The sequence below is a fragment of the Pecten maximus genome, chromosome 7, assembly GCF_902652985.1.
Source record: "Pecten maximus chromosome 7, xPecMax1.1, whole genome shotgun sequence".
NCBI classification, from domain to species: Eukaryota; Metazoa; Mollusca; class Bivalvia; order Pectinida; family Pectinidae; genus Pecten; species Pecten maximus.
The window spans coordinates 5,492,339-5,507,891 of record NC_047021.1 but is presented as its reverse complement, the minus strand read 5'-3'; the positions used below and the strand labels follow the sequence as shown (position 1 = coordinate 5,507,891).

At 34.8% G+C, this 15,553-nt stretch overlaps 1 protein-coding gene across 1 annotated transcript; it reads right to left on the bottom strand.

Annotated features, from left to right (window-relative positions):
* Nucleotides 1–2,227, bottom strand: LOC117331013 (myosin-9-like). Its single transcript, XM_033889606.1, has 5 exons — nucleotides 1,936–2,227; nucleotides 1,449–1,471; nucleotides 678–1,270; nucleotides 223–246; nucleotides 1–43 (listed from the first exon to the last, which is right to left on the bottom strand). Exons 1-5 carry the CDS (start codon nucleotides 2,225–2,227, stop codon nucleotides 1–3), a joined length of 975 nt encoding a protein of 324 aa, XP_033745497.1.
* Between the last annotated feature and the right edge of the window lie 13,326 nt (nucleotides 2,228–15,553).

The following is a 15,553-nucleotide window of genomic DNA, read 5'->3' as shown; positions in this document are numbered from 1 at the left end:
TCATCTTCTCCTATTTCGTACCTCCTCCAGTGTTTGGGCCAACCTGTAAATTTTAAATAAAACACCGTTGTTATGATGTCAGATATTCTTAATATAAATACGTTGACAGCATATTCAAATTATTTTCTTTTGTGAAATGGGCGTTTCTCTTGAAAAACAAAAGTGATTTTGATTTATTAAAAGTCCAAATCCAAACAAAGTCCCAAAACCTTTTCTACTTACTTTGGGTTCAAAGGGGTGGTGAATCTGTAAGAAAAGTATGGAAGCTTTACACATAAAGCAAGTGGAAGAAATACATGTTTCACAAATACAGGAGTGAGTGTTTCTTCAATTTAAAAAGTTAAGAAATTAGTTCCAATTTAAACACCACATTGATATGCGTTATAATATTTGGCCAACTAGTCCGTTTTAGTATATCGTAATACATAACATGTTTAAGTCTCTGATCATCCTCTCATACAACATGATAACCACTGATATCTGTTTTAATTAACAAGATACAAATTGAGATTAAGAAAAAATGTTCTATTACTTACGGATTTTTTATTATCTTCTGATTACTGAAAAGACAAACGTGTGAAAAATAAATAAGTTTACAAATTACGTAGTAAATAACTTATATAAGATTAACTGCAGTGTTGGGTTCAAGATTCTAGCATAAATAATGTTAAATTTACCTGTTATCTCGGTTTTGGCTACTTTTGTCATGCCTTATTTGGTTTCGAAGATACAAATTCTCTTGTTTGACTTTTTTCAGTGAGTCGGTGTATTCTCGTTTTGCCCGTGTTAACTCCACTTTCAATTCATCTCTCTGCCTTTGAAGCTCTATGATTTTATCATTCAAGTTTTTTGTTTCTTTCTTTGTTTTAGTGCGTTCCTGTTCAAGCTTGCTCTGTAAGGCTTTAAGCTGGGTTTCCAACCTTTCTATTTTGGCTTCGTTTTCCTTCTGCTGATCTTCGCTTTCTTTCAGTTTAGAAAACTCTGCTTTAATGATATCTGTATTGTGCTTTCGTAATTCCAGCGTTTGCCTTGCTGTCACCTCTGCCTGATGCTGTTTTAATAATTCGAATTGTTTTTGCATACATTCCATTTGTTGTTGTTGCAGTTCATCTTTCAATTCGTCCATGATCTGTTTTCTGGTAGCGTTTTCTTTGTCGGATTGAACGGCATCACTAAGCTGTCGTTGGACAGAAAAAGGCCCACTATCACTCCTTCGCAATGGATGTCCGGATGTTTTAGGTCGACGGTCATCCAATGTTGGATCCAATAACTGTTACAAAAAGTGATCAATCATTAATCCTGATAAAGACAATGAATATAATGTAAGTTACCCCATTTGTTCTCAAATGAAAGTCTTAAAATGCCAAAGTATTGATTATTTCAATAATTAACCGAATTTTACCTAATATGATTATTAAAAGACTATTTTATGTATTAATGTAACTTACGTTTGAAGCTTCAACAGCCTGATCTGTAGAATAAAGGAGACAAGTTGGATATGCATAACATTGAGCTATATTTTTATGCACCAAGAACCGCATTTATCACTTAAATGGTATGTTCTATCCATAAAAAGTTTATGACATCATAATGAATCTATGACGTCGCATATATGATAAATACAAGTTTTGTGATTAACAAAATCTTACACTTGTGGCTGTATACTATATAATTAATTAAACTCGTTAATCATGTTATATGCTATCAGCCTAACGGTTCCATATTACACAGCCACTCATGTAATACGCTCTGTTTATACACTGCAAGAAGACTCTACAAAGTAAATCTGATTTTAATACCTGGTGTTTATAAATCTTGAATATCCCTATTACATTTTTTTTTATCTATACACAAGTATAAATATTAAACATTGCTGAAAAATGAAACAAATAAAAAAAACATTTCAAAGTGAAAAGTAAAAAGTGTAAACATTACCTTCCTGAAGTTTTTGGACGATAAAATCGTATCCATTGCCAGCAAGAATCGCAATAAAAGCGTCCAGGTAAGGCTGTGATTTACGAAATACTAGATAAAGGAGTGCTTCCGCTTGTTGGCTCTCTGTTTCCTTCCCTAATACATTTCTGCTTGCATCAATGGTTATCAGAGATTCTTCTATCATCGTGTCAAGGATGTCATTCACGTGAATCTGTTTCAACAACTTCCAGTTCCTCTGCATGGCAGACGTTGTAATCTTGATATCCGTCTGAACTTTCAGCTGACTCGACATTTTGGCCTTTGTTCTTCGAAATGTCTTTGGTTAGAAATTGGAGCCAGGTTAGTAAGGTTTCTAAACCTGTAAGTGTCTGTCGTACAATCCTTTTAATAGCTAAAATGTATAATCATTAGCGGTTACAATATTTGCAATTCGTTTATATATTGACAATATCGAAGTACATTTACATATATCAATTTATAATAGTAACATGTTATGTATCTAAATAATATGTTATTACTTTCTATCACACACGATAAGAATATCAAAGTGATAACGAATCAGTCTTCAAATGCATTATTCAGTTTGACATTTATATAAAGTTATTACTTACTAATTACAAACGTACCTTTTTGTTACTTCTAACTTGTTATGTAGCATTTCATGTACTAAGCTGGCTTTCAAATGGCTTCCTTCGTTCAAATTATATACTTGCGTATCAACTTTGATATTTCAAATGTAGATTAACTACACGGTAATATTATGCCTAATTCAATCCCAACAATTAGATCGTAACAAGCTCTATTGAAATAGTATTCCTTAATCAAGATTGATTGACTCGATAGCGGCCATTTGATAGCGGGGTCACATCGGTTCCTTATTGAGCGTGTGTTGACACTGTAGTAGTTTGGACTCTGTGTTTTATGATATTCATAATAATATGCGATGGCTTTTCAAATCATTTTAGTATCAACAATGGAAGATTGATCGTAATGGCTCAAAGTCTTTTCAGACCTAATTTGATAGTCTGGTAGGGACGTCACACAGACAACTGAACATCACTCTTGTATGTACTCAGTCAGAAACTTGGTCAGAAACTTGGTCGTACACTTCTCTACGAAAGGTCGTCACACATGAGTGTGAGGTGAATCCCCAGTATGTTAAATGGCCTTGATTAATTAGGTCAGTGCAATATAAAGACAATAGCTCGTAACAGACCTCCTGGTATCGATAGCAGGAGACATTTTTATTGGACATTGCCTTTAATAGAAATGCTACTACTTTTTATAAATTACATCATCTTATATTGCTAATTATTCCCTTCTAACCTATCAAACTGTTCTACAAAATCCATAGTCATTCTGAATTTTTATCTGATGTGTGATACATAAGTATAATAGTATACCACTCTATGTTGGTTGAAATACATTTCAAACGTTGTGGGTCCGCGGTGGCCGAGTAGTTACGGTGTCCCCTCATTTTTTCACTAACCCTTCACCTCTGGGTCGAGAGTTTGAATCCCACGAAGGTTAAATGCCTGGTACTGACAGCAGGCTGGTCGTTTGTCTCCGAGTGCTCAATATTATTGTCTTCGCATACCTGTTCATAGCTTCTACTGTTTTTATCATTGCCCCCCGTGTGTGTGTGTGTGAATCCTTTGAAATGATTGGTCCTTTAATTGTTTTTTATTGTTAAATATATATAGACATAATATATAGATATGAAAGGGGGAGGGGGTATAGTTTCGTAGTGTTAGATATAATTCGGGGTTGTAATTTCGGTAGAGAGCAGATCGGTGGGTTGATACGCTATTCAGGTTTGGCAATTTTACACAGTAACTTCGCCTGAATGTGGAGGGTATTTTCAGATAGATAAGTCGTAGGTATTATGAGCGTATACGATGATAAGTTAGTAAATATTATAATCTAGGCATACAAATTTGTCTCTACTGTCCATGTATTTTATATAGTATTTATCTATATTAGAAGTATTACGTTGTATACTGTATTTCAGGGCGTCCATTTTCCCTCTACAACAGTACACGGAACTGGGTTATTTAACACACAAACTGGGCCCCTCAAGTTAGACCTTAGAGCTGACTTTACAAAACAATGATTATCAATTACTAATGTTGCCAAATTAACACAATGTCGGCTGACCTATTGATATATTGATAATGGTCACATTGTGTTCGCTAAATCGACTATAACTTTAGAATTGTTACTAGTTAAACGATGATTTCTTCTTATACATAGTGACATGAGCTACAGATATAGCGATACACGAGTCTATACAGTAATCACTGACTTGGGAATTTACTAAATACTTTTAATTTTTGTAATTAAGGGACACTCTCTTAGTTGTAGGAAATATCTTTTTAAAATATAACGCCGATCTGATAATATTTTCCTACAGTGATTTATACATGTATAGCCGCTTTAACGAAACTCTCTAATACATAACAACTTAAAATTGTTATCGATGTTAAAAGGATTCAATATACCACCCACAGAGCCAATGTTTCGTCGCAAAATTCTGACATGATGAAGTAAGTAGGTAAGCCAATGATGTATAGGTGATGATGAACCGAGTCTTAGAATGACGAAATAGCTGTGTGATGTCCCTAACATCACTGACGAGTCATAGAACGACCAAATAGCTGTGTGATGTCCCTAACATCACTGACTGGTCATAGAACGACGAAATAGCTATGTGATGTCCCTTACATCACTGACGAGTCCTAGAATGACGATATAACTATGTGATGTCCCTAACATCACTGACGAGTCCTAGAATGACGAAATAGCTGTGTTATGTCCCTAACATCACTGACTGGTCATAGAACGACGAAATAGCTATGTGAAGTCACTAACATCACTGACGAGTCCTAGAACGACGAAATAGCTGTGTGATGTCCCTAACATCACTGACTGGTCATAGAACGACGAAATAGCTATGTGAAGTCACTAACATCACTGACGAGTCCTAGAACGACGAAATAGCTGTGTGATGTCCCTAACATTACTGACGAGTCATAGAACGTGGAAATAGCTGTGTGATGCCCAAACATCACTGACGAGTCATAGAACGACGAAATAGCTGTGTGATGTCCCTAACATTACTGACGAGTCATAGAACGTGGAAATAGTTGTGTGATGTCCCTAACATCACCGACGAGTCCTAACCAACGAAATAGCTGTGTGGTGTCCCTAACATCACTGACAAGTCATAGAACGTGGAAATAGTTGTGTGATGTCCCTAACATCACTGACGAGTCATAGAACGACCAAATAGCTGTGTGGTGTCCCTAACATCACTGACGAGTCATAGAACGACGAAATAGCTATGTGAAGTCCCTAACATCACTGACGAGTCCTAGAACGACGAAATAGCTGTGTGATGTCCCTAACATCACTGACTAGTCATAGAACGACGAAATAGCTATGCGATGTCCTTAACATCACTGACGAGTCATAGAACGTGAAAATAGCTGTGTGATGCCCAAACATCACTGACGAGTCCTAGAACGACGAAATAGCTGTGTGATTTCCCTTACATCACCGACCAGTCCTAACCAACGAAATAGCTGTGTGGTGTCCCTTACATAACCGACGAGTCCTAACCAACGAAATAGCTGTGTGATGTCCCTTACATCACTGACGAGTCCTAAACGACGAAATAGTTGTGTGATGTCCCTAATATCACTGACGAGTCCTAAACGACGAAATAGTTGTGTGATGTCCCTAATATCACTGACGAGTCCTAAACGACGAAATAGATGTGTGATGTCCCTAACATCACTGACGAGTCCTAGAACAACGAAATAGATGTGTGATGTCCCTAACATCACTGACGAGTCCTAGAACGACGAAATAGCTGTGTGATTTCCCTTACATCACCGACCAGTCCTAACCAACGAAATAGCTGTGTGGTGTCCCTTACATAACCGACGAGTCCTAACCAACGAAATAGCTGTGTGATGTCCCTTACATCACTGACGAGTCCTAAACGACGAAATAGTTGTGTGATGTCCCTAATATCACTGACGAGTCCTAAACGACGAAATAGTTGTGTGATGTCCCTAATATCACTGACGAGTCCTAAACGACGAAATAGATGTGTGATGTCCCTAACATCACTGACGAGTCCTAGAACAACGAAATAGATGTGTGATGTCCCTAACATCACTGACGAGTCCTAGAACGACGAAATAGCTGTGTGATTTCCCTAACATCACTGACGAGTCCTAGAACGACGAAATAGCTGTGTGATGTCCCTAACATCACCGACGAGTCCTAAACGACGAAATAGCTATGTGATGTCCCTAACATCACTGACGATTCCTAGAACGACGAAATAGATGTGTGATGTCCCTAACATCACTGACGAGTCCTAGATCCATAGCCTGACATCATTTCATTTTCATTTCTGACATGGAAATAACACGTCTGATCGTTTTGTAATGACTCGAGAGTGAAACTATATATTATCTGGTTGTTACATCAGTGACTGGAGTATCTGAGCCAGCATCACCTTCCCGGGTAGGTTCGAATTAACTTCATTGTACTGACCTCAGTTAATACACTAATAATCTGTGCTTGTAACGTATTAGGTCGATTTTGATGTCATCAAATAATAGTGAAAAGTCTTTTTTTCCAGATATTGTTATGATAGCGGAATTGTGGCACAGTTTTCAGACAGTGTTATGATAGTGGAATTATGTCACAGTTTTCAGATAGTGTGATGAAAGTGGAATTATGTCACAGTTTTCAGATAGTGTTATGATAGTGGAATTATGTCCGTTTTCCAGATAATGTTTTGAAAGTAATTTTTAATTGTGTCACAGTTTTCACGATTTTGTTATCAGATTGGAATTGTGTCACAGTTTCCAGAAAGTGTTATGAAAGTGGAGTTGTGTCACAGTTTTACAGATAGTGTTATGATAGTGGAATTGTGTCAGTTTTACAGATAGTGTTATAATAGTGGAATTATGTCACAGTTTTCAGATAGTGTTATGATAGTGGAAATGTGTCACAGTTTTCAGATAGTGTTCCGATAGTGAAAATGTGTCACAGTTTTCCCGATGGTTCTTTGATAGTGGAAATGTGTCACAGTTTTCCCGATAGTAATATGATAGTGGAAATGTGTCACAGTTTTCCCGATGGTGCTTTGATAGTGGAAATGTGTCACAGTTTTCCCGATATAATATGATAGTGGAAATGTGTCACAGTTTTCCCGATAGTAATATGATAGTGGAAATGTGTCACAGTTTTCCCGATAGTAATATGATAGTGGAAATGTGTCACAGTTTTCCCGATGGTTCTTTGATAGTGGAAATGTGTCACAGTTTTCCCGATAGTAATATGATAGTGGAAATGTGTCACAGTTTTCCCGATGGTGCTATGATAGTGGAAATGTGTCAATGATTTTCCCGATCGTGTTATGACGCACATTAACCAAAATGACTAGAAGAATAACTGAGAAAAGCAGAATTTTTATTTTGCATATCTTGAGACAAAATGAATATTCAATTACTGAAAAACACATTTCACATCCTCTATTTATCAGTCTGTCCTGAATAATTTAACAATAACTACAAGATCAAGACAATTAAACAAGAAAAAAAATCTCAGTAGTTTTGATGTGTTCGGTAGATAAGTCTGACACGTTACAAACAACCAATGGGTAGACTGATATTCCTCTTCCTTCATAGCATTACCGCTTCTTATTCCCTGCTGATCCATCCAGTCTGTAAAATAAAACATACACTATCATAAACTTTGATCGTGATCAATAAAACATACACTATGATAAACTTTGATCGTGATCAATAAAACATACAGTATCATAAATTTCTATCGTGATTTATTTGCAACTGATTAGCTCTGATTGGACGTGTTCAATGAAATAAGAAAAAGTATCAAACATGATAACCTACAGTTACATACTTCATTGCAGACTTCTGATTGTTGAAAATGGAAGAATATGTATAAAATATTATGTTTTAGTGAAGGTCAAGATTTGAATTTCCTGTCATAGCTGTACCCGATGAATATATGTGTACAGTTCGCATCCATGTATGTAAATACACAGCGATCCAGGTATTCATATCATCTAATAGACGAATTCCACAATGATCATGTCAGGGAATCGGGCCGACCATCACTGCGCCATTGAAAGTTCTTTTTTAAGAACGCCGATGTGGCGCAGTGATATATGATGCGGGTATGTCTTGCTAGTGACCTTATTTTCAAAACATTGCAATAGGACAATAAAAGCTGACATTAAGGATGAGTAATAGATGCTAAACTTGAATTTTGCAAAATTAGGCCACTGCGACCTACTTCCGAAAAAATGCCATAGGTCGATGAAAATTGACATCAGAGATGAGTAAGAAAAGCTGAACTTGCATTTTGCAAAATTATGTCACTGTGACGAATTTGTTTTTAAATTTCTACAGAACAATGGAAAATGACATTTGTGATAAGTAATAGATGCTGAACCTGATTTTTGCAAAATTAGGTCACTGTGACCTACTTTTCTAAAAATTGCCACAGAACAAAGAAACTTTGCAATAGGGCCATGAAAATTGACATCTGGGATGAGTAATAGAAGCTGAATTTGCATTTTACAAAATTATGTCACTGTTACCTACTTTTCGAAAATTGACACTTAACAAAAACATTGCAAAAGGACCAGAGATATTGACATCTGAGATGTATGATGGATGCTGAATTTGAACTTAGCAAAATTAGATCACTTTTACCTACTTTTTGAAAAATTGCCACAGAACAATGAAAAATGATATGTGGGATGAGTCATTGATGCTGAACTCTAATTTTCCAAAACTAGCTCACTGCGACCTTTTTTCGAAAAAATGCCATAAAGCAATGGAAAAAATGAAATATTTGATGATTAAAAGATGCTGAACCTGAATTTTGCAAAAGTTAGGTCATTGCGACCTACTTTTCTAAAAAAAAAATTGCCACAGAATAATGAAACATTGCAGTAAGACAATGAAAATAGACACCTGGTTTGAGAAAAAGATGTTGAATTTGAATATTGCATATTTAGGTAACTATGATCTGCTTTCGAAAAAATACAACAGAACAATGAACATTTATATATGTGATTATTTACATAAGATGGATACTGAATTTTTTCAAAATTATGTCAATTTGACCTTCTTTTCTAAATATGTCAAAATCAGATCACTGTGACAAATTTAAAAAAATGCCATTAGAAAATCAAAATTGATAAGTTAGATGCTGAACTTGAAAGTTGCAAAAACGTGTCAATGTCTGTCTTCAAAACTGTCTTTAAAAATGGTATATCTATGTATGTGAGTATTTTGAAGCTACGGCTGTGGTATCATTCAGTATAATGTTGCAAACGAAGACCTTAGTAATTCATTAATCACCTACTTGAATCTCTCAACAATAAAACAAATATTTGTGTCGACATACATCAAATCAAGAAACAAGCCTATACCATTCATTTAACATTAATTAACTGCACCAACGTGCTTCGAGACCAGTGGCCTCTTGTCATATTTTATATTTAAAGCGTAAAAGGCAAAAAACTAATAATTTTGATTTTTAAAGATTCAAACATAAAATATATATAGATTTAAACATAAAATATATAAACGATGTCAAATGTAAAGAAGTATTGATGTCTGAAAGTTGCTTAATTATGGGTCTTCTTGGGATTGGTTAACTTATCGACGTTATTTTGTCAGAAAAGAAATACAAGTCTGTACTAACGTCTCACATTAGTTATTATTATGAATTTATTTTGTTATATGTATATTGGTATTAATGCAGTGTTCGACCTGCAATATGTATCTTTGTCTCATTCCACACAATTCTTACAAATACTGCCTGTCTTCAAACTAATTAATATTTACCTGTTAACCTGTCTTTGGCTACCTCTGGCTTCCTGGACAAGATTTCGAAGATAGAGGTTCTCATGTTTCACTTTTGTCAATGTTTTTTTTAATTCATCTCTTTCCTTTTCCAATTCCTTAATTGCCACATTGGATTTTGTCGCGTCCTCTTTCATTTTTGTGCGTTCTTGGTCTAGCTTCTTCTGCAAGGCTTTCAACTGGGTTTCAAGTTTATGTATTTGTTCCTCATTCCTCTTTTTCTGTTCCTCTGTTTGCTTCAGTTCAGCAAATTCTGCTTTTACGATCCTTTCATGATGCTCCTTTAACTCTCGTGTCTGATTGGCTAATTCCGCTGATTGACGCTGGTTTAATAATTGGAATTCTTGTCGGATAGTTTCTATATGTTGCTGTTGCATTTCAGCCATCAGTGCGGCGTCAATTTGTCGCGGAGACGTTTTCCCGCCATCGGATTGAGCATCCTCACTCAATTGCCTAGATGTTCTTGGCTGATAATGAATATATAACATAAGCAGACAATTGGATCATGATGCAGATTACGAAACCTCAAATATGTTTTGGTTGAATTTCATATTACACATTATGACAAAAAGATTGGATGTTGATAATACATTTTCGTCGAATATTGCTTCTTTTACATGTTTTAAAGTTAATTATATTGAGAAGGAGAATGATAACTTACTTTGGAAGCATAATCAGCTTGATCTGTGGGAAAAGGGAAATATGAATCATGTGTAGCATAATACATTGTGGTTATATATAATTTGTAATATCAAATATTATGTGTAGCATCATACAAGGTTGTTATATATAATTTATAATATCTAATACCATGTGTAGCATCATATATGGGGGTTATATATAAGTAAATAATATGTTTTATCAGTGTTTAATTTGTTTATCTATTTAAGCTGTAACACAATATACCACATTGAACTTCAACGCAAAAATCATAACATAAAAATTAAAATTGAAATGCTCAGAAATATTACCTTTTATGAGTTGTTGAACTACAAAATCGTATCCATTTTTATCAAGAATAGTAACAAAAGCATCCAATTTATGTTGTTGTGGTTTACTAAAAACTAAATATAGGAGAGCTTCTGCTTGCTGGAGTTCTGTTTCCTTCTTAAGGATACTTCTGCTGTCTTCAATGCTTATCAGGGACTGTTCTATCATCGGGTCAATGACATCTTTAGCTCGTATCTGCTTCAATAATGACCAGTTCTTTTGCATGATGGAGGTTGTTATCTTGACATCCGTTTGGTCTCTCAGTTGATCTGACATTTTAGCAACTGTTCTTTAGGAGGATCGCTTCTTGACGCGACCTTGGTAATGTCAATATCTACTCAGCTGAAATTAAAATAGTTTTTATTTCTAAATAATTATATCACATTTGTGGATGGTTTTAAAACGAAGCGCAGCTTTAAGACAATGTTTGCTGATTATTGTCATCAGCTATTCACATATGACAATATATAAAAATAATACGGTCTGCACATAAAGCAGCCCTTACCGCTCACCATTAATCTCAAAATAAAAACAAATATATCAATAAAAATCATCAAATGCTCTAGTTCGACGTTGTAATTGAATTTCCAATTAAACAAACATACCTTTCAGAAGTGCGTTTATCAAGTAGCATACCGTGAGCAAAACCGGTGTTTAAATCGTTTATTCCATTCTAATCTCCTAGCTTATCACCTATCATATTACAATACCAGATTAATTACACCAAATATTATGCATAATTTAATGTCAATAATGTGATCTAACCGGGTCTATTGAAATTTGATTCCTTCCTGAAATATTATCTAAACTAGGTTATGTCAAATGACCTGGCAGGCTAAAATAAAACCTACAATTACTCGTCTTTCCAAATACATGGCTTCTGTCATAATAAAAACTACGAACGTCAGTGTAGTAAATCTGATTTTACTTAATTTAACGTCATTTTGAATATTGTCTATACAAATATATCAAAGTATTATATTAATCAACATGCTTTGTAATGTATTATATAATTACAGTAGTCAACTATTATACCTTAGTGGTAACGTATGATATAATTATAGTAGTCTATTTTTCTACCTTAGTAGTAATGTATTATATAATTATAGTAGTCTACTATTCTACCTTAGTAGTAATGTATTATATAATTATAGTAGTCAACTATTATACCTTAGATGTAATGTTTTACATAGTTATAATTGTCTACTATTCTAACTTAGTAGTAATGTATTATATAATTATAGTTGTCTACTATTCTACCTTAGTGGTAATGTATTATATAATTATAGTAGTCTACTATTATACCTTAGTAGTAATGTATTATATGATTATAGTTGTCTACTATTCTACCTTAGTGGTAATGTATTATATAATTATAGTAGTCAACTATTATACTTTAGATATAATGTTTTACATAATTATAGTTGTCTACTATTCTAACTTAGTGATAACGTATTATATAATTACAGTAGTCAACTATTCTACCGTAGTAGTAATGTATTATATATTTACAGTAGTCTACTATTCTACCTTAGTGATAATGTATTATACAACAACAATGTCGAACGTACAGAACGTGCCTGCTCCAAATTAAAATGTGGTGTAATGTCCTTAATTCGTTCTGGAGCACACCAATGTGCCCTCAATCCTTTAACCATTGCTAAAATTATTAAATGTAAAGTATATCCTTCCGCACTCTATGGTTGCGAATTGTGGCAGTTAAAGAAAAATGAAATGTACATGCTTGAAAAAGCACAGAACTTCATTATAAAATCAATTCAGGGTTTTAATGTAAGAACAAGAACAGACATGTGTACGTCATTGATCGGTTGGTTTTCAATAGAAGTATATATCAGTGTGAAAAAATTACTATTCCTTGGTAGAATATGTTCCATGGATGTTGGAGTTTTGACGCGCGAAATTTGTATAAAGCGCATTTTTGATTACAAACTGTGTACTTTCTCCAGAGGTTTTATTCCCGACATTGTCAATATTTTGACAAAATATAATTTGAATTATGTTCTTGGTGAATTCTTGAAGAGTGGCTTGTTCCCAAACAGATGCCAATGGAAACGATTAGTGAATGACCATGTAAGAAATTGTGAGGAGTTTAATCTATGTGAAAGAATGAAAACTGATAAAGAATTTTCTCGTTTCGGTCTTTTGCATAATAAAATACAACCATATTCAATATGGAAATTAGCTCTACATTTCCCCCAATACAGTTCATGTTTTAAACAAATTGTTAAACTTTGTGTTGAAATGCGAGATGACGAAAATGTATTTTTGTGTCAATATTGTGGTTTAATTTACAATGATGTAATCTTACATAGCGTGCTTGAATGCTCTCATACAGAGTCTTTGCGTGACCAACTGTGGTGTGTTCTCTGTACTATAAAAGATATCGATTTTGTATGTTACCTTAACACGTTGTCAAATTACCATCTTCTCCATGTTCTTCTTGGGGGTATCGTCAATTATAACTTATCCTCTTACGAACTCGAGGACTTCAGAGTTAATTCAATCGTTATTGTATTCAAGATTCTTCAATGCAGTGGTATTTTGTAATTATTTCATATGAAAAAGAGAACTTGTAATTATTATTAATGTTGTTAATAATTCATACATGTATATAAAATGCATTTGCATTAGACCACATAATGAAATGACTGCTATTCATTTTCTAAAAATGAAGTACGTATATATGTGCTAACTAAGAATCTAATGTGTTTTAACTTAAGAAACATGCGAAGAAATTTCCTTTACTAACATCATGTAATCATTATTATATCTGTAGTTTATTGTGTAACGCGTGAATCCTTATGCGAGAGGTGAAAATGAGCGTGAATGAATTTTGTTCTAATTTGTAAATCATTTCTGTATACTCTTCACATCTTGGAGGAAATAAAGAAATAATAGTAGTCGACTATTCGCAGTCATCGAAGCGAAACAATAGACATGCCCGGTATAAATGACTTGTCAGAGTTCACTGACGACACGATATAATTCGATCCATTGTTAGTAAGTCCCTGATCACCGTCGAATGTACCTAAAGTTCTGCTTTGTGATCGCTGTCTGATTATTCTATATGAGTAGTGCTCTGATTATTCTATATGAGGAGTGTTCTGACTATTCTGTATGTTAGTGCTCTGACTATTCTGTATGTTAGTGCTCTGACTATTCTGTATGTTAGTGCTCTGACTATTCTGTATGTTAGTGCTCTGACTATTCTGTATGTTAGTGCTCTGACTATTCTGTATGAGTAGTGCTCTGACTATTCTGTATGAGTAGTGTTCTGACTATTCTGTATGTTAGTGCTCTGACTATTCTGTATGTTAGTGCTCTGACTATTCTGTATGAGTAGTGCTCTGACTATTCTGTGTGAGTAGTGCTCTGACTATTCTGTATGAGAAGTGCTCTGACTATTCTATATGAGTAGTGCTCTGACTATTCTGTATGAGTAGTGCTCTGACTATTCTATATGAGTAGTGCTCTGACTATTCTGTATGAGGAGTGCTCTGACTATTCTGTATGAGAAATGCTCTGACTATTCTGTATGTGTACTCCTCTGACTATTCTGTATGGTTAGTGCTCGGACTATTCTGTATGAGGAGTGCTCTGAATTTTCTGTATGAGTAGTGCTCTGACTATTCTGTATGTTAGTGCTCTGACTATTCTATATGAGTAGTGCTCTGACTATTCTGTATGAGTAGTGCTCTGACTATTCTGTATGAGTAGTGCTGTGACTATTCTGTATGAGTAGTGCTGTGACTATTCTGTATGAGAGGTTCTCTGACTATTCTGTATGAGAAGTGCTCTGACTATTCTGTATGGGTAGTCCTCTGACTATTATGTCTCGGTAGTGCTCTGACTATTCTGTATGAGAAGTGCTCTGACTATTCTGTATGAGAAGTGCTCTGACTATTCTGTATGAGTAGTGCTCTGACTATTCTGTATAAGAAGTGCTCTGACTATTCTGTATGAGTAGTGCTCTGACTATTCTGTATGAGTAGTGCTCTGACTATTCTGTATGAGAAGTGCTCTGATTATTCTGTATGAGTAGTGCTCTGACTATTCTGTATGAGAAGTGCTCTGATTATTCTATATGAGAAGTGCTCTGATTATTCTATATGAGTAGTGCTCTGACTATTCTGTATGTTAGTGCTCTGACTATTCTATATGAGTAGTGCTCTGACTATTCTGTATGAGTAGTGCTCTGACTATTCTGTATGAGTAGTGCTCTGACTATTCTGTATGAGTAGTGCTGTGACTATTCTGTATGAGAAGTTCTCTGACTATTCTGTATGAGAAGTGCTCTGACTATTCTGTATGGGTAGTCCTCTGACTATTATGTCTGGGTAGTGCTCTGACTATTCTGTATGAGAAGTGCTCTGACTATTCTGTATGAGTAGTGCTCTGACTATTCTGTATGAGAAGTGCTCTGACTATTCTGTATGAATAGTGCTCTGACTATTCTGTATGAGAAGTGCTCTGACTATTCTGTATGAGTAGTGCTCTGACTATTTTGTATAAGAAGTGCTCTGACTATTCTGTATGAGTAGTGCTCTGACTATTCTGTATGAGTAGTGCTCTGACTATTCTGTATGAGAAGTGCTCTGACTATTCTGTATGAGTAGTGCTCTGACTATTCTGTATGAGAAGTGCTCTGACTATTCTGTATGAGTAGTGCTCTGACTATTCTG